The sequence below is a fragment of the Salvelinus alpinus genome, chromosome 4 (genome assembly GCF_045679555.1).
Source record: "Salvelinus alpinus chromosome 4, SLU_Salpinus.1, whole genome shotgun sequence".
Classification (NCBI taxonomy): Eukaryota; Metazoa; Chordata; class Actinopteri; order Salmoniformes; family Salmonidae; genus Salvelinus; species Salvelinus alpinus.
The window spans coordinates 18,011,867-18,033,258 of NC_092089.1; the positions used below are offsets into that span (position 1 = coordinate 18,011,867).

The 21,392-nt window shown below is 44.0% G+C and overlaps 1 protein-coding gene across 4 annotated transcripts in view; it reads left to right on the forward strand.

Annotated features, from left to right (window-relative positions):
• col14a1a (collagen, type XIV, alpha 1a) overlaps positions 1 to 21,392 on the forward strand; it is a 220,185-nt gene that overhangs the window by 54,235 nt on the left and 144,558 nt on the right. For 3 of the 4 annotated variants that reach the window (XM_071395784.1, XM_071395782.1, XM_071395781.1), the window contains exons 6-12: positions 7,312 to 7,467; positions 9,980 to 10,099; positions 12,132 to 12,296; positions 12,770 to 12,931; positions 15,436 to 15,596; positions 19,077 to 19,206; positions 19,403 to 19,548. In XM_071395784.1, the coding sequence (XP_071251885.1) occupies positions 7,312 to 7,467; positions 9,980 to 10,099; positions 12,132 to 12,296; positions 12,770 to 12,931; positions 15,436 to 15,596; positions 19,077 to 19,206; positions 19,403 to 19,548 (1,040 nt within the window). Of the gene's footprint in view, positions 1 to 7,311; positions 7,468 to 9,979; positions 10,100 to 12,131; positions 12,297 to 12,769; positions 12,932 to 13,567; positions 13,646 to 15,435; positions 15,597 to 19,076; positions 19,207 to 19,402; positions 19,549 to 21,392 lie in introns of those variants that run through there. The other variant, XM_071395785.1, reaches the window with a different exon arrangement.

The window sequence follows — 21,392 nt, forward strand, 5'->3', positions numbered from 1 at the left end:
GGTCTGGGGTCCGCTCACCAACCAAGATTTCACAAAATGGGACAAACACCAAATTGAGACTCTGCATGCAGAATTCTGCAAAAATATCCTCCGTGTACAACGTAGAACACCAAATAATGCATGCAGAGCAGAATTAGGCCGATACCCACTAATTATCAAAATCCAGAAAAGAGCCGTTAAATTCTACAACCACCTAAAAGGAAGCGATTCCCAAACCTTCCATAACAAAGCCATCACCTACAGAGAGATGAACCTGGAGAAGAGTCCCCTAAGCAAGCTGGTCCTAGGGCTCTGTTCACAAACACAAACACACCCCACAGAGCCCCAGGACAACAGCACAATTAGACCCAACCAAATCATGAGAAAACAAAAAGATAATTACTTGACACATTGGAAAGAATTAACAAAAAAACAGAGCAAACTAGAATGCTATTTGGCCCTAAACAGAGAGTACACAGTGGCAGAATACCTGACCACTGTGACTGACCCAAACTTAAGGAAAGCTTTGACTATGTACAGACTCAGTGAGCATAGCCTTGCTATTGAGAAAGGCCGCCGTAGGCAGACATGGCTCTCAAGAGAAGACAGGCTATGTGCACACTGCCCACAAAATGAGGTGGAAACTGAGCTGCACTTCCTAACCTCCTGCCCAATGTATGACCATATTAGAGAGACATATTTCCCTCAGATTACACAGATCCACAAAGAATTCGAAAACAAATCCAATTTTGATAAACTCCCATATCTACTGGGTGAAATTCCACAGTGTGCCATCACAGCAGCAAGATTTGTGACCTGTTGCCACAAGAAAAGGGCAACCAGTGAAGAACAAACACCACTGTAAATACAACCCATATTTATGTTTATTTATTTTAACTTGTGTGCTTTAACCATTTGTACATTGTTACAACACTGCATATATATAATATGACATTTGTAATGTCTTTATTGTTTTGAAACTTCTGTATGTGTAATGTTTACTGTTCATTTTTATTGTTTATTTGACTTTTGTATATTACCTACCTCACTTGCTTTGGCAATGTTAACACATGTTTCCCATGCCAATAAAGCCCCTTGAATTGAATTGAATTGAATTGAGAGAGAGAGAGAGAGAGAGAGAGAGAGAGAGAATATTAAAGGACAGAAATATGTTATTTTTCCTTGACCGTCTGACATGATCTGAAAGTCAAGTGTCTGGACTATGTCATATTGTCTGGACTATGTCATGTTCTCAGAGAACTATGTTCTCTGCCTAACAAAGACGGCCTTTCTTCAGACACTGCATTGATTGGCAGTGGGACCTGTTGCTGAGCGGATGACACTGACATAGTATCTCACACACAAACACACGCGCAAGTACGAACGCACACATAGACATATACACACACACACGCAAGCACTGTCTTGCTCTCTCTCTCTCTCTTTCTCTCTCTCTGTATCTCTGTCTTGCTCTCTCTCTCTCTCTCTCTCTCTCTATCTCTCTCTTGCTCTCTCTCTCTCTCTCTCTCTCTCTCTCTCTCTCTCTCTCTCTCTCTCTCTCTCTCTCTCTCTCTCTCTCTCTCTCTCTCTCTCTCTCTCTCTCTCTCTCTCTCTCTCTCTCTCTCTCTCTCTCTCTGTCTCTCTCTCTCTGTCTCGCTCTGTCTCTCTCTCTCTCTCTCTCTCTCTCTCTGTATCTCTCTGTCTCTGTCTCTCTCTCTCTCTATTTCTCAGTCTGTCTTCTCTCTCCTCTCTCTCTCTCTTTCTCTCTCTCTCTCTTTCTCTCTCTCTCAATTTAATTCAAAGGGCTTTATTGGCATGGGAAACTTATGTTTACATTTCCAAATCAAATGGAATAGACAGTAACTTAAGTCATCATCTCCAGTCATTATTTTAGGTAAAAATTATATTTGTCTGGACCTGTTTGTGGTGGTGTGGAGAGTTATTATTGTCTTGTTGTGGTGGTGAGGAGAGTTGTTATTGTCTTGTTGTGGTGGTGTGGAGAATTGTTATTGTCTTGTTGTGGTGGTGTGGAGAGTTGTTATTGTCTTGTTGTGGTGGTGTGGAGAGTTGTTATTGTCTTGTTGTGGTGGTGTGGAGAGTTGTTATTGTCTTGTTGTGGTGGTGAGGAGAGTTGTTATTGTCTTGTTGTGGTGGTGTGGAGAGTTGTTATTGTCTTGTTGTGGTGGTGTGGAGAGTTGTGTTATTGTCTTGTTGTGGTGGTGTGGAGAGTTGTGTTATTGTCTTGTTGGGGTGGTGTGGAGAGTTGTTATTGTCTTGTTGTGGTGGTGTGGAGAGTTGTGTTATTGTCTTGTGGTGGTGTGGAGAGTTGTTATTGTCTTGTTGTGGTGGTGAGGAGAGTTGTTATTGTCTTGTTGTGGTGGTGAGGAGAGTTGTTATTGTCTTGTTGTGGTGGTGTGGAGAGTTGTGTTATTGTCTTGTTGTGGTGGTGTGGAGAGTTGTGTTATTGTCTTGTTGTGGTGGTGTGGAGAGTTGTTATTGTCTTGTTGTGGTGGTGTGGAGAGTTGTGTTATTGTCTTATTGTGGTGGTGTGGAGAGTTGTTATTGTCTTATTGTGGTGGTGTGGAGAGTTGTTATTGTCTTATTGTGGTGGTGTGGAGAGTTGTGTTATTGTCTTATTGTGGTGGTGTGGAGAGTTGTGTTATTGTCTTGTTGTGGTGGTGTGGAGAGTTGTTATTGTCTTGTTGTGGTGGTGTGGAGAGTTGTGGTATTGTCTTATTGTGGTGGTGTGGAGAGTTGTTATTGTCTTATTGTGGTGGTGTGGAGAGTTGTTATTGTCTTGTTGTGGTGGTGAGGAGAGTTGTTATTGTCTTGTTGTGGTGGTGTGGAGAGTTGTTATTGTCTTATTGTGGTGGTGAGGAGAGTTGTTATTGTCTTGTTGTGGTGGTGAGGAGAGTTGTTATTGTCTTGTTGTGGTGGTGAGGAGAGTTGTTATTGTCTTGTTGTGGTGGTGTGGAGAGTTGTGTTATTGTCTTGTTGTGGTGGTGAGGAGAGTTGTTATTGTCTTGTTGTGGTGGTGTGGAGAGTTGTTATTGTCTTGTGGTGGTGTGGAGAGTTGTGTTATTGTCTTGTTGTGGTGGTGAGGAGAGTTGTTATTGTCTTGTGGTGGTGTGGAGAGTTGTGTTATTGTCTTGTTGTGGTGGTGTGGAGAGTTGTTATTGTCTTGTGGTGGTGTGGAGAGTTGTGCTATTGTCTTGTTGTGGTGGTGAGGAGAGTTGTTATTGTCTTGTGGTGGTGTGGAGAGTTGTGTTATTGTCTTGTTGTGGTGGTGTGGAGAGTTGTTATTGTCTTGTTGTGGTGGTGAGGAGAGTTGTTATTGTCTTGTGGTGGTGTGGAGAGTTGTGTTATTGTCTTGTTGTGGTGGTGTGGAGAGTTGTTATTGTCTTGTGGTGGTGTGGAGAGTTGTTATTGTCTTGTTGTGGTGTTGAGGAGAGTTGTTATTGTCTTGTTGTGGTGGTGGGAGAGTTGTTATTGTCTTATTGTGGTGGTGTGGAGAGTTGTTATTGTCTTGTTGTGGTGGTGAGGAGAGTTGTTATTGTCTTGTTGTGGTGGTGTGGAGAGTTGTTATTGTCTTGTTGTGGTGGTGAGGAGAGTTGTTATTGTCTTATTGTGGTGGTGTGGAGAGTTGTGTTATTGTCTTGTTGTGGTGTTGAGGAGAGTTGTTATTGTCTTATTGTGGTGGTGTGGAGAGTTGTGTTATTGTCTTGTTGTGGTGGTGTGGAGAGTTGTGTTATTGTCTTGTTGTGGTGGTGTGGAGAGTTGTGTTATTGTCTTATTGAGTTGTGTTATGACATAGCTCAGTGAAACTATGATATGGATTCCTGTGGGTCAATCTCTCACAACTCTACATGTTACTATTCCAGCGCGGACACAAGAAGCCCACACGCCTGTAGCATGATCTCAGATTCCACTCCAATGTGGCAGCTAAAACATTACATCAGTTTTCTTTATATTAGTATTTTGTTTTTATGGTGGAGCTTATGTGCCTCAGCCCCACCACTCTAATGACTAGGCCCCATTTGGTTTTGGTTAAACTTGACATCAAATAACCTTTTTATGTGTAATGGGTTGATAATTACTTTACAGGCTGTTATTATTACTGTAATACGGGACCTAACGGTGGGCCTGTAGTTAGTCAGCTCTCCTCTTGCCATTCGGTCAGCCACTGAAGCCATCAGCTACGTTGCTCTCTCATGTGCAGCTCAAACAGGGTCCATCACACTGAGGCTTTCAATGGAGAGCCAGACAGCTGGGGCAGAAAACCAAGGCTAAACTTCTGACTTAACTGACGTGGCTTTTCTTCAGGATCCCTGACATTAGGACATGAAGGAGTCTCCCATGCCTCAGCTTTGACATCGGGATTCTGCTGTGTCATGGTGATGGGGACTCATGACAACCACGGTTTTAGTTTAGTTTGTCCCCTGCAGGTCTTTACTCACTACTCAATGTCCTCTAGAGTGTTTCACTTTAACCTGGGGGGTTCCTTTGATGTGGTGACTGTAGGAAGAGGTGGAGGGAGGGATGAATGGAGGGAGGCAGGCAAAGACGACAGACAACTCTCAACACAGTGGGTGGTTGGTGTTTGTTCTGCTGAAGTAAATAAAATACGCTCCCATAACAACTCTCCCCTCCCCTCCTCTCCCCTCCTCTCCCCTCCCCTCCCCTCCCCTCTCCTCTCCTCTCCTCTCCTTTAAATTGATTGTTCAGAGAATCAAAGGCAAATTTAAACAAACCTGAGCCAGCAAGGTAATCCTCAGAGGACGAACATCAATAAATGAATCTAGATAATTCATTACTATTACAAATGACAAAACTACATTATTTGAATGTAGTTGTTTTATAATTCCTCCAGAGTTGATTGTTTGATGTCTGGGAGGTGTTTGAACTTCACAGAACTTACATCACTTCTATCACTTCACTGCTGGAAGGTAATACAGCACCACTGTCTGCACTGCCCCAATACAATACATTACAATAAAATAACATTACCATACAATTACATTACCATACAATACAATGCAATGCAATACATTACCATACATTACATTACCATACAATACAATGCAATGCAATACATTACCATACAATACAATACATTACCATACAATACATTGCATTACAATGCATCATAATACATTACAATGCAACACATTGCAATACATTACATCACAATACAATACATTACAACACAACACAATACATTACAATACAATACATTACAACACAACACAATACATTACCATACAATACAATGCAATACATTACCATACAATACAATACATTACCATACAATACAATACAATACACTACATTACAATACAATACAATACAATACATTACCATACAATACCATACATTACCATACAATACAATACACCACCATACAATACAATACAATACAATGCATCACCATACAATGCAATGCAATACATTACAATACAGTATTTTACAATACAATGCATTACCATACAATACAATGCAACACAATACATTGCAGTACAATGCATTACCATACAATACAATACATTACAATACAATGCAATACAATACATTACCATACAATGCAATACATCGCAATGCAATACATTACATTACAATACAATACAATACATTACACTACACACTACACACACTACATTACAATACAATGCAAAACATTGTCATACAATGCAATGCAATACAATACAATGCAATACATTATATTACAATACATTACAATACAATACAATACATTACAATACATTACAGTACAATCCAATACATTACAATACAATGCATTACATTGTCATACAATACAATGCAATACATTACATTACAATACAATACAATACATTACAATACCATGCATTACAATACAATGCATTACATTGCCATACAATGCAATACATTACAGTACAATACATTACATTACAATGCATTACAATACATTACAATACAATACATTACAATACATTACAATACAATACATTGCAATATATTACATTACACTACACTACATTACAATACATTACAATACAATACATTACAATACAATACAATACACTACATTACAGTACAATACAATACATTACAATACATTACAATACATTACCATACAATGCAATACAATACAATACAATACATTACCATACAATACATTACAATACAATACATGACATTACAATACATTACACTACATTACATTACACTACATTACACTACAATGCAATACAATACATTACATTACATTACATTACAATGACGTATGTTAAGTAAAGGAATGTCTTGAGAGAGGTGATGGGGTAGTCCTCTACACTGCAGTTGTCGTCCTCCCTAAACCTGATTTATTGACTGCTGCGGAATCCTTCCATTAACCCAGTGTGCGTGGTGTGTGCGTGTGTGTGTGTGTGTGTGTGTGTGTGTGTGTGTGTGTGTGTGTGTGTGTGTGTGTGTGTGTGCGTGCATATGTGTGTGTGTGTGTGTTTAACAACTCAAACTCTTATCTCTTCCAGAGCTGGCTTCTAGAGAGGTCGTTTTCCCACGCGCTCTAAGCTGAAGTCTGGCTGGTCTGGACAGCATCCCACCGTGGCCGAGTCTCTTCTACCATGTTTTTTTCTGGTTCTTCCTCCAAGACGAGTGATGTTAAGAAACACCACTGTGTCTGGGATGATAGCATTAGTGTTACACAGCATTAGTGTTACAGACAGACTGCTTACTGTCCGTTACAGTATGGGTCTGCTGTGTGATGTCGTTTCTGTCTGTTCTATAGTCTGAATGTTCAATAAAAACTTACCGTGAAAATAACCGTCTGGAAAGGTTCCTTTCTGTCCCGTATTTTGAAGCACATTTTGCATTTACGTTGTTGTCTTGGACCAAATCTGCACACCAAAAGTCTCACGATATTCACGTTCTTATTCATGACCTCTGACGAAATGTTTCCTCAACTTATCTACATTCTTGGCATATTGTTTTCTGATGTCATTTTCTCCCGCTGTCTGGTTGTCCTGCAGTGGAGCTGTTTGTCTGTACGACTCAGGTCATAGCTGACATAGGGACACGTGTTCTCCTGTCTGTACGACTCAGGTCATAGCTGACATAGTGACCCGTGTTCTCCTGTCTTACCCTCTTTCCAGCGGATCCTTTTGTCTGTACGACTCAGGCCATAGCTGACAATAGTGACCCGTGTTCTCCTGTCTTACCCTCTTTCCAGCGGATCCTTTTGTCTGTACGACTCAGGCCATAGCTGACAATAGTGACCCGTGTTCTCCTGTCTGTACGACTCAGGTCATAGCTGACAATAGTGACCCGTGTTCTCCTGTCTTACCATCTTTCCAGCGGATCCTTTTGTCTGTACGACTCAGGCCAAAGCTGACATAGTGATCCTGGTGGATGGATCCTGGAGCATCGGCAGGCTCAACTTCCGCTTGGTCCGCATGTTCCTGGAGAACCTGGTCAGCGCTTTCAGCGTCGGGATCGACCAGACCAGGATAGGTAAGCAGTAGCATCACTGTCTGTTATTGACCAGGATAGGTAAGCAGTAGCATCACTGTCTGTTATTGACCAGGATAGGTAAGCAGTAGCATCACTGTCTATTATTGACCAGGATAGGTAAGCAGTAGCATCACTGTCTGTTATTGACCAGGATAGGTAAGCAGTAGCATCACTGTCTGTTATTGACCAGGATAGGTAAGCAGTAGCATCACTGTCTGTTATTGACCAGGATAGGTAAGCAGTAGCATCACTGTCTATTATTGACCAGGATAGGTAAGCAGTAGCATCACTGTCTGTTATTGACCAGGATAGGTAAGCAGTAGCATCACTGTCTGTTATTGACCGGGATAGGTAAGCAGTAGCATCACTGTCTGTTATTGACCAGGATAGGTAAGCAGTAGCATCACTGTCTGTTATTGACCAGGATAGGTAAGCAGTAGCATCACTGTCTGTTATTGACCAGGATAGGTAAGCAGTAGCATCACTGTCTGTTATTGACCAGGATAGGTAAGCAGTAGCATCACTGTCTGTTATTGACCAGGATAGGTAAGCAGTAGCATCACTGTCTGTTATTGACCAGGATAGGTAAGCAGTAGCATCACTGTCTGTTATTGACCAGGATAGGTAAGCAGTATCATCACTGTCTGTTATTGACCAGGATAGGTAAGCAGTAGCATCACTGTCTGTTATTGACCAGGATAGGTAAGCAGTAGCATCACTGTCTGTTATTGACCAGGATAGGTAAGCAGTAGCATCACTGTCTGTTATTGACCAGGATAGGTAAGCAGTAGCATCACTGTCTGTTATTGACCAGGATAGGTAAGCAGTAGCATCACTGTCTATTATTGACCAGGATAGGTAAGCAGTAGCATCACTGTCTGTTATTGACCAGGATAGGTAAGCAGTAGCATCACTGTCTGTTATTGACCGGGATAGGTAAGCAGTAGCATCACTGTCTGTTATTGACCAGGATAGGTAAGCAGTAGCATCACTGTCTATTATTGACCAGGATAGGTAAGCAGTAGCATCACTGTCTATTATTGACCAGGATAGGTAAGCAGTAGCATCACTGTCTGATATTGACCAGGATAGGTAAGCAGTAGCATCACTGTCTGTTATTGACCGGGATAGGTAAGCAGTAGCATCACTGTCTATTATTGACCAGGATAGGTAAGCAGTAGCATCACTGTCTGTTATTGACCAGGATAGGTAAGCAGTAGCATCACTGTCTATTATTGACCAGGATAGGTAAGCAGTAGCATCACTGTCTATTATTGACCAGGATAGGTAAGCAGTAGCATCACTGTCTATTATTGACCAGGATAGGTAAGCAGTAGCATCACTGTCTGTTATTGACCAGGATAGGTAAGCAGTAGCATCACTGTCTGATATTGACCAGGATAGGTAAGCAGTAGCATCACTGTCTGTTATTGACCAGGATAGGTAAGCAGTAGCATCACTGTCTATTATTGACCAGGATAGGTAAGCAGTAGCATCACTGTCTGTTATTGACCAGGATAGGTAAGCAGTAGCATCACTGTCTGTTATTGACCAGGATAGGTAAGCAGTAGCATCACTGTCTGTTATTGACCAGGATAGGTAAGCAGTAGCATCACTGTCTGTTATTGACCAGGATAGGTAAGCAGTATCATCATTATTGACCAGGATAGGTAAGCAGTAGCATCACTGTCTATTATTGACCAGGATAGGTAAGCAGTAGACTGTACTGTCACAGGGTTCAATAGCCTTACTGTACTGTACGGTCACAGGGTTCAATAGCCTTACTGTACTGTACGGTCACAGGGTTCAATAGCCTTACTGTACTGTCACAGGGTTCAATAGCCTTACTGTACTGTCACAGGGTTCAATAGCCTTACTGTACTGTCACAGGGTTCAATAGCCTTACTGTACTGTCACAGGGTTCAATAGCCTTACCCTACTGTCACACGGTTCAATAGCCTTACTGTACTGTACTGTCACAGGGTTCAATAGCCTTACTGTACTGTCACAGGGTTCAATAGCCTTACTGTACTGTCACAGGGTTCAATAGCCTTACTGTACTGTCACAGGGTTCAATAGCCTTACTGTACTGTCACAGAGTTCAATAGCCTTACTGTACTGTCACAGGGTTCAATACCCTTACTGTACTGTCACAGGGTTCAATAGCCTTACTGTACTGTCACAGGGTTCAATAGCCTTACTGTACTGTCACAGGGTTCAATAGCCTTACTGTACTGTCACAGGGTTCAATAGCCTTACTGTAGTGTACTGTCACAGGGTTCAATAACCTTACTGTACTGTATTGTCACAGGGTTCAATAGCCTTACTGTACTGTACTGTCACAGGGTTCAATAGCCTTACTGTACTGTACTGTCACAGGGTTCAATAGCCTTACTGTACTGTCACAGGGTTCAATAGCCTGGTCAGATGCAGGTGTGAAGTATATTCCCTTATGTACTCCTTATCCTAAAATGAAATCTATATTATTGTATTGTACTGTTTTCCCTCCCAGGTCTGGCCCAGTACAGTGGGGACCCCAGGATAGAGTGGCATCTGAATGCCTTCGCCACTAAAGATGCAGTCCTGGATGCTGTGAAGAACCTGCCCTATAAGGGAGGCAACACACTGACAGGTACACTACACCAGCAGCTCCCTCTGACTTCATCCCTAATGGACAGGTACACTACTCCAGCAGCTCCCTCTGACTTCATCCCTAATGGACAGGTACACTACACCAGCAGCTCCCTCTGACTTCATCCCTAATGGACAGGTACACTACACCAGCAGCTCCCTCTGACTTCATCCCTAATGGACAGGTACACTACACCAGCAGCTCCCTCTGACTTCATCCCTAATGGACAGGTACACTACACCAGCAGCTCCCTCTGACTTCATCCCTAATGGACAGGTACACTACACCAGCAGCTCCCTCTGACTTCATCCCTAATGGACAGGTACACTACACCAGCAGCCCTCTGACTTCATCCCTAATGGACAGGTACACTACACCAGCAGCTCCCTCTGACTTCATCCCTAATGGACAGGTACACTACACCAGCAGCCCTCTGACTTCATCCCTAATGGACAGGTACACTACACCAGCAGCTCCCTCTGACTTCATCCCTAATGGACAGGTACACTACACCAGCAGCTCCCTCTGACTTCATTCCTAATGGACAGGTACACTACACCAGCAGCTCCCTCTGACTTCATCCCTAATGACAGCTATGGAAAGGTCACAGTAGATTTAGCCCAGAGGGGGATGTTTAGCAATGCTTAATACACAATCTACACACACGTATTGAAATCTGTTTATAGATTTGTGCATGAATATAAAACGTTTTGTTAAGGGTAACAAGAGTTAGTGAGGGAAGGCTTTATGACTTTTAGTAGCATCAACCAGTGGAGCCATCATCAGGGAACTGTGTCTATCTGTCTATCTGTCTATCTGTCTATCTATCTATCTATCTATCTATCTATCTATCTATCTATCTATCTATCTATCTATCTATCTATCTATCTATCTATCTATCTATCTATCTATCTGTCTATCTGTCTATCTATCTGTCTGTCTGTCTGTCTGTCTGTCTGTCTGTCTGTCTGTCTGTCTGTCTGTCTGTCTGTCTGTCTGTCTGTCTGTCTGTCTGTCTGTCTGTCTGTCTGTCTGTCTGTCTGTCTGTCTAGCTGTCTAGCTGTCTGTCTAGCTGTCTGTCTAGCTGTCTGTCTAGCTGTCTGTCTATCTGTCTGTCTGTCTGTCTGTCTGTCTGTCTGTCTGTCTGTCTGTCTAGCTGTCTAGCTGTCTAGCTGTCTGTCTAGCTGTCTAGCTGTCTAGCTGTCTAGCTGTCTAGCTGTCTAGCTGTCTAGCTGTCTGTCTGTCTGTCTGTAGCTGTCTAGCTGTCTAGCTGTCTAGCTGTCTAGCTGTCTGTCTAGCTGTCTGTCTAACTGTGTAACTGTCTAGCTGTGTAACTGTCTATCTGTGTGTCTGTCTAGCTGTCTGTCTAGCTGTGTACCTGTCTATCTGTGTGTCTGTCTATCTGTCTGTCTAGCTGTGTAACTGTCTATCTGTGTGTCTGTCTAACTGAACTGTGTAACTCTTTATATATCTGTGTGTGTCTGGGTACACCGAGTGTACAAAACATTAGGAACACCTTCCTAATATTGAGTTGCACCCCCCTTAGCCCTCAGAACAGCCTCAGTTCATCAGGACATGGACTCTACAAGGTGTTTAAAGCGTTCCACAGGGATGATGGCGCATGTCGACTCCAATGCTTCCCACAGTTGTGTCAAGTTGCCCTTAATGTCCTTTGGGTGGAGGACCATTCTTGATACACACAGGAAACTGTTGCGTGTGAAAAACCCAGCAGCATTGAAGTTCTTGGTACCTACCACTCCCCATTCATAGGCACTTAAATATTTTGTCTTTTCCATTCACCCTTTGAATGGCACACAATCCATGTCTCAATTGTCTCAAGGCTTAAAAATCCTTATTTAACGTGTCTCCTCCCCTTCATCTACACTGATTGAAGTGGATTTAACAAGTGACATCAATAAGGGATTATAGCTTTCACCTAGATTCACCTGGTCAGTCTATGTTATGGAAAGAGCAGGTGTTCATAATGTTTTGTCCACTCAGTGTATCTGTGTATTTCTGTGTACCTCTGTAGGCCTGGCCCTGACCTATATCCTGGAGAACAGCTTCAAGCCCGAGTCAGGCTCCAGGAGCGGCGTACCCAAAGTCGGTATCCTAATCACAGATGGGAAGTCCCAGGATGACGTGATCCCCCCTGCCCAGAGCCTGAGGGACGCTGGCATCGAACTCTTCGCCATTGGTAGGACTAGATTCATGCTGTGAGACTTGATGCTGTCGGTAGGACACAGTTAGTGTGCCTTGTATGTTGTTTTAGAGGTAAAGGCTGACATGGTGACACATTTGGATACACTTTTGTCCTTTGTGCTATGTTAAGGGAAACAAAAGGAAATGGATAGATCTTGATCTTAATCTAAATCTTGATTTAAATCTTGATCTAAATCTTAATCTAGATCTTAATATTGATCTAAATCTTAATCTTGATCTAAATCTGGATCTAAATCTTAACTTTTTCTGGATCTAAATTTTGATCTTAATCTTGATCTAAATCTTAATCTTGATTTAAATCTTGATCTAAATTTTAATCTAGATCTTAATCTTGATCTAAATCTTAATCTAGATCTAAATCTGGATCTAAATCTTAATCTAAATCTGGATCTAAATCTTAATCTCAATCTTGATCTTGATCTTAGTGCTCTCTCTCCCTGTGTGCAGGTGTAAAGAATGCTGATGAGAATGAGCTGAGGGCCATAGCTTCTGAGCCTGACAACACTCATGTGTACAACGTGGCAGACTTCAGCATCATGAGCTCTATCATAGAGGGACTGACCCAGATAGTCTGTGAACGGGTAGAGGAGCAGGACAAGGAGATCAAAGGTGAACAAACCAAATCAGAGAGCAAAGATGTTGACACTTCAGCATCATGAGCTCCATCATAGAGGGACTGACCCAGATAGTCTGTGAACGGGTAGAGGAGCAGGACAAGGAGATCAAAGGTGAACAAACCAAATCAGAGAGCAAAGATGTTGACACTTCAGCATCATGAGCTCCATCATAGAGGGACTGACCCAGATAGTCTGTGAACGGGTAGAGGAGCAGGACAAGGAGATCAAAGGTGAACAAACCAAATCAGAGAGCAAAGATGTTGACACTTCAGCATCATGAGCTCCATCATAGAGGGACTGACCCAGATAGTCTGTGAACGGTTAGAGGAGCAGGACAAGGAGATCAAAGGTGAACAAACCAAATCAGAGAGCAAAGATGTTGACACTTCAGCATCATGAGCTCCATCATAGAGGGACTGACCCAGATAGTCTGTGAACGGGTAGAGGAGCAGGACAAGGAGATCAAAGGTGAACAAACCAAATCAGAGAGCAAAGATGTTGACACTTCAGCATCATGAGCTCCATCATAGAGGGACTGACCCAGATAGTCTGTGAACGGGTAGAGGAGCAGGACAAGGAGATCAAAGGTGAACAAACCAAATCAGAGAGCAAAGATGTTGACACTTCAGCATCATGAGCTCCATCATAGAGGGACTGACCCAGATAGTCTGTGAACGGGTAGAGGAGCAGGACAAGGAGATCAAAGGTGAACAAACCAAATCAGAGAGCAGAGATGTTAACACTTCAGTCGTCATACTAGTGTATATCTTTACAGTACATATCCAGTCTTCAGTCCTCATACTACTGTATATCTTTACAGTACATACCCAGTCTTCAGTCCTCATACTACTGTATATCTTTACAGTACATACCCAGTCTTCAGTCCTCATACTACTGTATATCTTTACAGTACATACCCAGTCTTCAGTCCTCATACTACTGTATATCTTTACAGTACATACCCAGTCTTCAGTCCTCATACTACTGTATATCTTTACAGTACATACCCAGTCTTCAGTCCTCATACTACTGTGTATCTTTACAGTACATACCCAGTCTTCAGTCCTCATACTACTGTGTATCTTTACAGTACATACCCAGTCTTCAGTCCTCATACTACTGTATATCTTTACAGTACATACCCAGTCTTCAGTCCTCATACTACTGTGTATCTTTACAGTACATACCCAGTCTTCAGTCCTCATACTACTGTATATCTTTACAGTACATACCCAGTCTTCAGTCCTCATACTACTGTATATCTTTACAGTACATACCCAGTCTTCAGTCCTCATACTACTGTGTATCTTTACAGTACATACCCAGTCTTCAGTCCTCATACTACTGTGTATCTTTACAGTACATACCCAGTCTTCAGTCCTCATACTACTGTGTATCTTTACAGTACATACCCAGTCTTCAGTCCTCATACTACTGTGTATCTTTACAGTACATACCCAGTCTTCAGTCCTCATACTACTGTATATCTTTACAGTACATACCCAGTCTTCAGTCCTCATACTACTGTGTATCTTTACAGTACATACCCAGTCTTCAGTCCTCATACTACTGTGTATCTTTACAGTACATACCCAGTCTTCAGTCCTCATACTACTGTGTATCTTTACAGTACATACCCAGTCTTCAGTCCTCATACTACTGTGTATCTTTACAGTACATACCCAGTCTTCAGTCCTCATACTACTGTGTATCTTTACAGTACATACCCAGTCTTCAGTCCTCATACTACTGTGTATCTTTACAGTACATACCCAGTCTTCAGTCCTCATACTACTGTATATCTTTACAGTACATACCCAGTCTTCAGTCCTCATACTACTGTGTATCTTTACAGTACATACTGTCTCATTCACTTAGACATAGTGCCCAGTGTCTTTAATATTGAGCAGACCTCAGGTTGTCACGACAAATCTGAGCTGAAATAACTCCTGTCTGTTTGATACACTTCATACTTAATCATCATGCAGAATCATCATACTGCTGTCCATATGTAGTGCATTCTGAATAAACACGCACTTAGACATTCACACTTAGAGAAAAGGGTTCCAAAAGGGTTCTTCGGCTGTCCCCATAGGAATACCTTTATTGGTTACAGGTAGAACCATTCTGGGTTCCATTTAGAACCCTCTATGGAAAGAGTTTAGAACCCAAAAGGGTTCCATGTAGAACCTGGAGCCAAAAGGGTTCTAGTTGGAACCAAAAATAGTTCTTCATAGGGTTCTCCTATGGGGACAGCCGAAGAACCCTTTTAGGTTCTAGATAGCATATTTTATTTCTAAGAGTGTACTGTACAAACTTTCCATACCATGCATTCTCTGACGATCCGTTGTAATGTATCTCCAGAGGAGACGGCAGAACAGGAGACACAGGGAGCTCCTCAGGACCGAGGGACATCAACATGTCCATACAGTATACTGTACAGTCTTTCACCTTACATGATGCTATCCTGTACTATCTGAATGTCTGTTCCTCCAGGAGAGTCTGCAGAGCAGGAGACACAGGGGGCCCCTCAGGACCTAGTGACATCAGAGGTGACAGCAAGGAGTTTCAGGGTGTCCTGGAGTCACGCTCCCGGCAGTGTAGAGAAGTACCGTGTGGTGTACTACCCTGCTACCCAGGGAGGACGGCCTGAAGAGGTATTACACACTCTATCTTACTCTCCCACCCAATAGTGTTTGATGTCCATCTGCTGCAGGTGAAACCAAAGGGGTTGGAACCCAAATTATTTTCAAATTGTTTCGTTCTGAATAGAATCACAATTTTTTATCGTTCCGTTCCACTGTTCCAAACAGAGAAATAAAGTTCTGAATAGAATCACCATTCTTTATCGTTCCGTTCCACTGTTCCAAACAGAGAAATAAAGTTCTGAATAGAATCACCATTCTTTATCGTTCCGTTCCACTGTTCCAAACAGAGAAATAAAGTTCTGAATAGAATCACCATTCTTTATCGTTCCGTTCCACTGTTCCGAACAGAGAAATAAAGTTCTGAATAGAATCACCATTCTTTATCGTTCCGTTCCACTGTTCCGAACAGAAAAATAAAGGTCTGAACCGGTTCAAACCCTAAAAAAGTACCAGTTTATATTTTTTATTTCTGTTCCTTTTTTAACGTTTAAAATCGACAGTTGTTTACATTTAGCTCATTAAATGACTTCACCAATCAGTGCAGATAGAGCAGGCAAGATGTGATTGACATTTTGCGGGCGGGGAGAGTGTGCAGGAGAGGGTGGAGGAGGAGGCTTGAAGCGCTGGGCATCTTGTTATGACGTGCATTATCTGACACAGGTCCACAGAATTATACCTAGGAGGAGCGGCTTCTATGGAGGAACTTTGAATGTCCTTTGAGCTAGCTAGCTAACAAGCTTGTGTGTGCAGAGCGGCACCAGAATTAAAAACATGTCTTACCTTTTTGTAGTTAGTAAATCCAGTTAGTAAGTCCAGGTAGACACTGGAATAAGTCTCTTGAGTGACAGAGTGAGGGCTTTGCACAGGCGCTTTGTTGCATTCTTTTGTGGGACTGGAACATAAGACAACGTTGTTAACTGGTTCCCATGCTTTTAAAATAACGGTTCTGTTCCGGAACAGCATGGATCACTTTCGTTCCAGGTTCCGTTTCTGTTCCTTGAAAAATGTACATTACTGGATGTATTCACTCCAAATGTTCAGGCTCTCTGTATCTCTCTGACCCAGTCTCTGTGTATCTCTCTGACCCAGTCTCTGTGTATCTCTCTGGCCCAGTCTCTCTGTATCTCTTTGACCCAGTCTCTGTGTATCTCTCTGATCCAGTCTCTGTGTGTCTCTGTGTATCTCTCTGACCCAGTCTCTGTGTATCTCTCTGACCCAGTCTCTCTGTATCTCTGTGTATCTCTCTGACCCAGTCTCTGTGTATCTCTCTGACCCAGTCTCTGTGTATTTCTGTGTATCTCTCTGACCCAGTCTCTGTGTATCTCTCTGACCCAGTCTCTGTGTGTCTCTGTGTATCTCTCTGACCCAGTCTCTGTGTGTCTCTGTGTATCTCTCTGACCCAGTCTCTGTGTATCTCTCTGACCCAGTCTCTGTGTATCTTTCTGACCCAGTCTCTGTGTATCTCTCTGACCCAGTCTCTGTGTATCTCTCTGACCCAGTCTCTGTGTATCTCTCTGACCCAGTCTCTGTGTATCTCTCTGACCCAGTCTCTGTGTATCTCTCGGACCCAGTCTCTGTGTATCTCTCTGACCCAGTCTCTGTGTATCTCTGTGTCTCTCTGACCCAGTCTCTGTGTATCTCTCTGACCCAGTCTCTGTGTATCTCTCTGACCCAGTCTCTGTGTATCTCTCTGACCCAGTCTCTGTGTATCTCTCGGACCCAGTCTCTGTGTATCTCTCTGACCCAGTCTCTGTGTATCTCTGTGTCTCTCTGACCCAGTCTCTGTGTATCTCTCTGACCCAGTCTCTGTGTATCTCTCTGACCCAGTCTCTGTGTATCTCTCTGACCCAGTCTCTGTGTATCTCTCTGGCCCAGTCTCTCTGTATCTCTTTGACCCAGTCTCTGTGTATCTCTCTGACCCAGTCTTTCTGTATCTCTCTGACCCAGTCTTTCTGTATCTCTCTGACCCAGTCTCTGTGTATCTCTCTGACCCAGTCTCTGTGTATCTCTCTGACCCAGTCTCTGTGTGTCTCTGTGTATCTCTCTGACCCAGTCTCTGTGTATCTCTCTGACCCAGTCTCTGTGTATCTCTCTGATCCAGTCTCTGTTTGTCTCTGTGTATCTCTCTGACCCAGTCTCTGTGTATCTCTCTGACCCAGTCTCTGTGTATCTCTCTGATCCAGTCTCTGTGTGTCTCTGTGTATCTCTCTGACCCAGTCTCTGTGTATCTCTCTGACCCAGTCTCTGTGTATCTCTCTGACCCAGTCTCTGTGTATCTCTCTGACCCAGTCTCTGTGTATCTCTCTGGCCCAGTCTCTCTGTATCTCTCTGACCCAGTCTCTGTGTATCTCTCTGATCCAGTCTCTGTGTGTCTCTGTGTATCTCTCTGACCCAGTCTCTGTGTATCTCTCTGACCCAGTCTCTCTGTATCTCTGTGTATCTCTCTGACCCAGTCTCTGTGTATCTCTCTGACCCAGTCTCTGTGTATTTCTGTGTATCTCTCTGACCCAGTCTGTGTATCTCTCTGATCCAGTCTCTGTGTGTCTCTGTGTATCTCTCTGACCCAGTCTCTGTGTATCTCTCTGACCCAGTCTCTGTGTGTCTCTGTGTATCTCTCTGACCCAGTCTCTGTGTGTCTCTGTGTATCTCTCTGACCCAGTCTCTGTGTATCTCTCTGACCCAGTCTCTGTGTATTTCTGTGTATCTCTCTGACCCAGTCTCTGTGTATCTCTCTGACCCAGTCTCTGTGTGTCTCTGTGTATCTCTCTGACCCAGTCTCTGTGTATCTCTCTGACCCAGTCTCTGTGTATCTCTCTGACCCAGTCTCTGTGAATCTCTCTGACCCAGTCTCTGTGTATCTCTCTGACCCAGTCTCTGTGTATCTCTCTGACCCAGTCTCTGTGTATCTCTCTGATCCAGTCTCTGTGTATCTCTCTGACCCAGTCTCTGTGTATCTCTCTGACCCAGTCTCTGTGTATCTCTCTGACCCAGTCTCTGTGTATCTCTCTGACCCAGTCTCTGTGTATCTCTCTGGCCCAGTCTCTGTGTATCTCTCTGACCCAGTCTCTCTGTATCTCTGTGTATCTCTCTGACCCAGTCTCTGTGTATCTCTCTGACCCAGTCTCTGTGTATTTCTGTGTATCTCTCTGACCCAGTCTCTGTGTATCTCTCTGACCCAGTCTCTGTGTATCTCTCTGACCCAGTCTCTGTGTGTCTCTGTGTATCTCTCTGACCCAGTCTCTGTGTGTCTCTGTGTATCTCTCTGACCCAGTCTCTGTGTATCTCTCTGACGCAGTTTCTGTGTATCTCTCTGATCCAGTCTCTGTGTATTTCTGTGTATCTCTCTGACCCAGTCTCTGTGTATCTCTCTGACCCAGTCTCTGTATATCTCTCTGACCCAGTCTCTGTGTATTTCTGTGTATCTCTCTGACCCAGTCTCTGTGTATTTCTGTGTATCTCTCTGACCCAGTCTCTGTGTATCTCTCCCAGGCTGTGGTGGATGGCACAGAGAACTCTGTGGTTCTGCGGTATCTCAACTCCTTAACAGAGTACCAGTTAGCTGTGTTTGCTGTCTACACCAGCTCAGCTAGCGAGGCACTTCGTGGCAGCGAGACCACATGTGAGTCCACCTCCCTTCTCATTGTCAGACTATTTTCTATACTTGTTCTTTTCTCCCTCAGCTCCTGGGCCAAGTTGGACGTGTGTAGACATACTCTTTCACCTGGGTTTAACGCAACTCTCTGTGTGTGTCTGTGTGTATGTGTCTGTTTGTTCCTGTGTGTGTGCGTTCGTGCGTGTGTTCACGTGTGTCTCAGTGGCTCTCCCCATGGTGAACGGCCTGGAGCTGTACGACGTTACCCACAACACCATGCGGGCGCGGTGGAGCGGTGTGCAGGGCGTCTCGGGGTACATGGTCCTATACGCCCCCCTGACCAAGGACCGGGCCTCCGACGAGAAAGAGGTACCCCAGCCGGAGGGCCGCGAGCCTGGGTGGGATCGGTCTGGGGGAGGGTTCTTCCTGGAGGGGCTGCTGGTGGTCCGTGTCTCTTTTGTCCTGATGAAGTATAGCATGGATAATCCCTAGTTCCTACACCACAGGACCACCGGGGGTGGGAGGCTTTGTGTCAGTAGATCTGGTGCTGAACTGAACAGAACCTCCAGCAGAACCCTGGTGATCTGGAGGCTCCACAGGTTTATTGGATCTGGTGGTGTCATGGAGGCAGGAGAGGACTTCCTCTGTCTCTGTCTCTGTCCCTGTCTCTGTCCCTGTCCCTGTCTCTGTCTCTGTCTTTGTCCCTGTCCCTTTCTCTGTTCATGTATCTGTCCCTGTCCCTGTCTCTAGAGAACATGTTGCAGTTTTAAAGAAAGTTTGCTTCAGTTCTACTCATTTTGCCATGGGGCGGAGAGAAGATGAGCTGTTTTACATGTTGCCATGGGGCGGAGAGAAGATGAGCTGTTTTACATGTTGCCATGGGGCGGAGAGAAGATGAGCTGTTTTACATGTTGCCATGGAGCGGAGAGAAGATGAGCTGTTTACATGTTGCCATGGAGCGGAGAGAAGATGAGCTGTTTTACATGTTGCCATGGAGCGGAGAGAAGATGAGCTGTTTACATGTTGCCATGGAGCGGAGAGAAGATGAGCTGTTTTACATGTTGCCATGGAGCGGAGAGAAGATGAGCTGTTTTACATGTTGCCATGGGGCGGAGAGAAGATGAGCTGTTTTACATGTTGCCATGGGGCGGAGAGAAGATGAGCTGTTTTACATGTTGCCATGGGGCGGAGAGAAGATGAGCTGTTTTACATGTTGCCATGGGGCGGAGAGAAGATGAGCTGTTTTACATGTTGCCATGGAGCGGAGAGAAGATGAGCTGTTTACATGTTGCCATGGGGCGGAGAGAAGATGAGCTGTTTTACATGTTGCCATGGAGCGGAGAGAAGATGAGCTGTTTACATGTTGCCATGGGGCGGAGAGAAGATGAGCTGTTTTACATGTTGCCATGGAGCGGAGAGAAGATGAGCTGTTTTACATGTTGCCATGGGGCGGAGAGAAGATGAGCTGTTTACATGTTGCCATGGAGCGGAGAGAAGATGAGCTGTTTTACATGTTGCCATGGGGCGGAGAGAAGATGAGCTGTTTTACATGTTGCCATGGGGCGGAGAGAAGATGAGCTGTTTTACATGTTGCCATGGGGCGGAGAGAAGATGAGCTGTTTTACATGTTGCCATGGGGCGGAGAGAAGATGAGCTGTTTTACATGTTGCCATGGGGCGGAGAGAAGATGAGCTGTTTTACATGTTGCCATGGAGCGGAGAGAAGATGAGCTGTTTTACATGTTGCCATGGGGCGGAGAGAAGATGAGCTGTTTTACATGTTGCCATGGGGCGGAGAGAAGATGAGCTGTTTTACATGTTGCCATGGGGCGGAGAGAAGATGAGCTGTTTTACATGTTGCCATGGAGCGGAGAGAAGATGAGCTGTTTACATGTTGCCATGGAGCGGAGAGAAGATGAGCTGTTTTACATGTTGCCATGGGGCGGAGAGAAGATGAGCTGTTTTACATGTTGCCATGGGGCGGAGAGAAGATGAGCTGTTTTACATGTTGCCATGGGGCGGAGAGAAGATGAGCTGTTTTACATGTTGCCATGGAGCGGAGAGAAGATGAGCTGTTTACATGTTGCCATGGGGCGGAGAGAAGATGAGCTGTTTTACATGTTGCCATGGAGCGGAGAGACGATGAGCTGTTTTACATGTTGCCATGGGGCGGAGAGAAGATGAGCTGTTTTACATGTTGCCATGGAGCGGAGA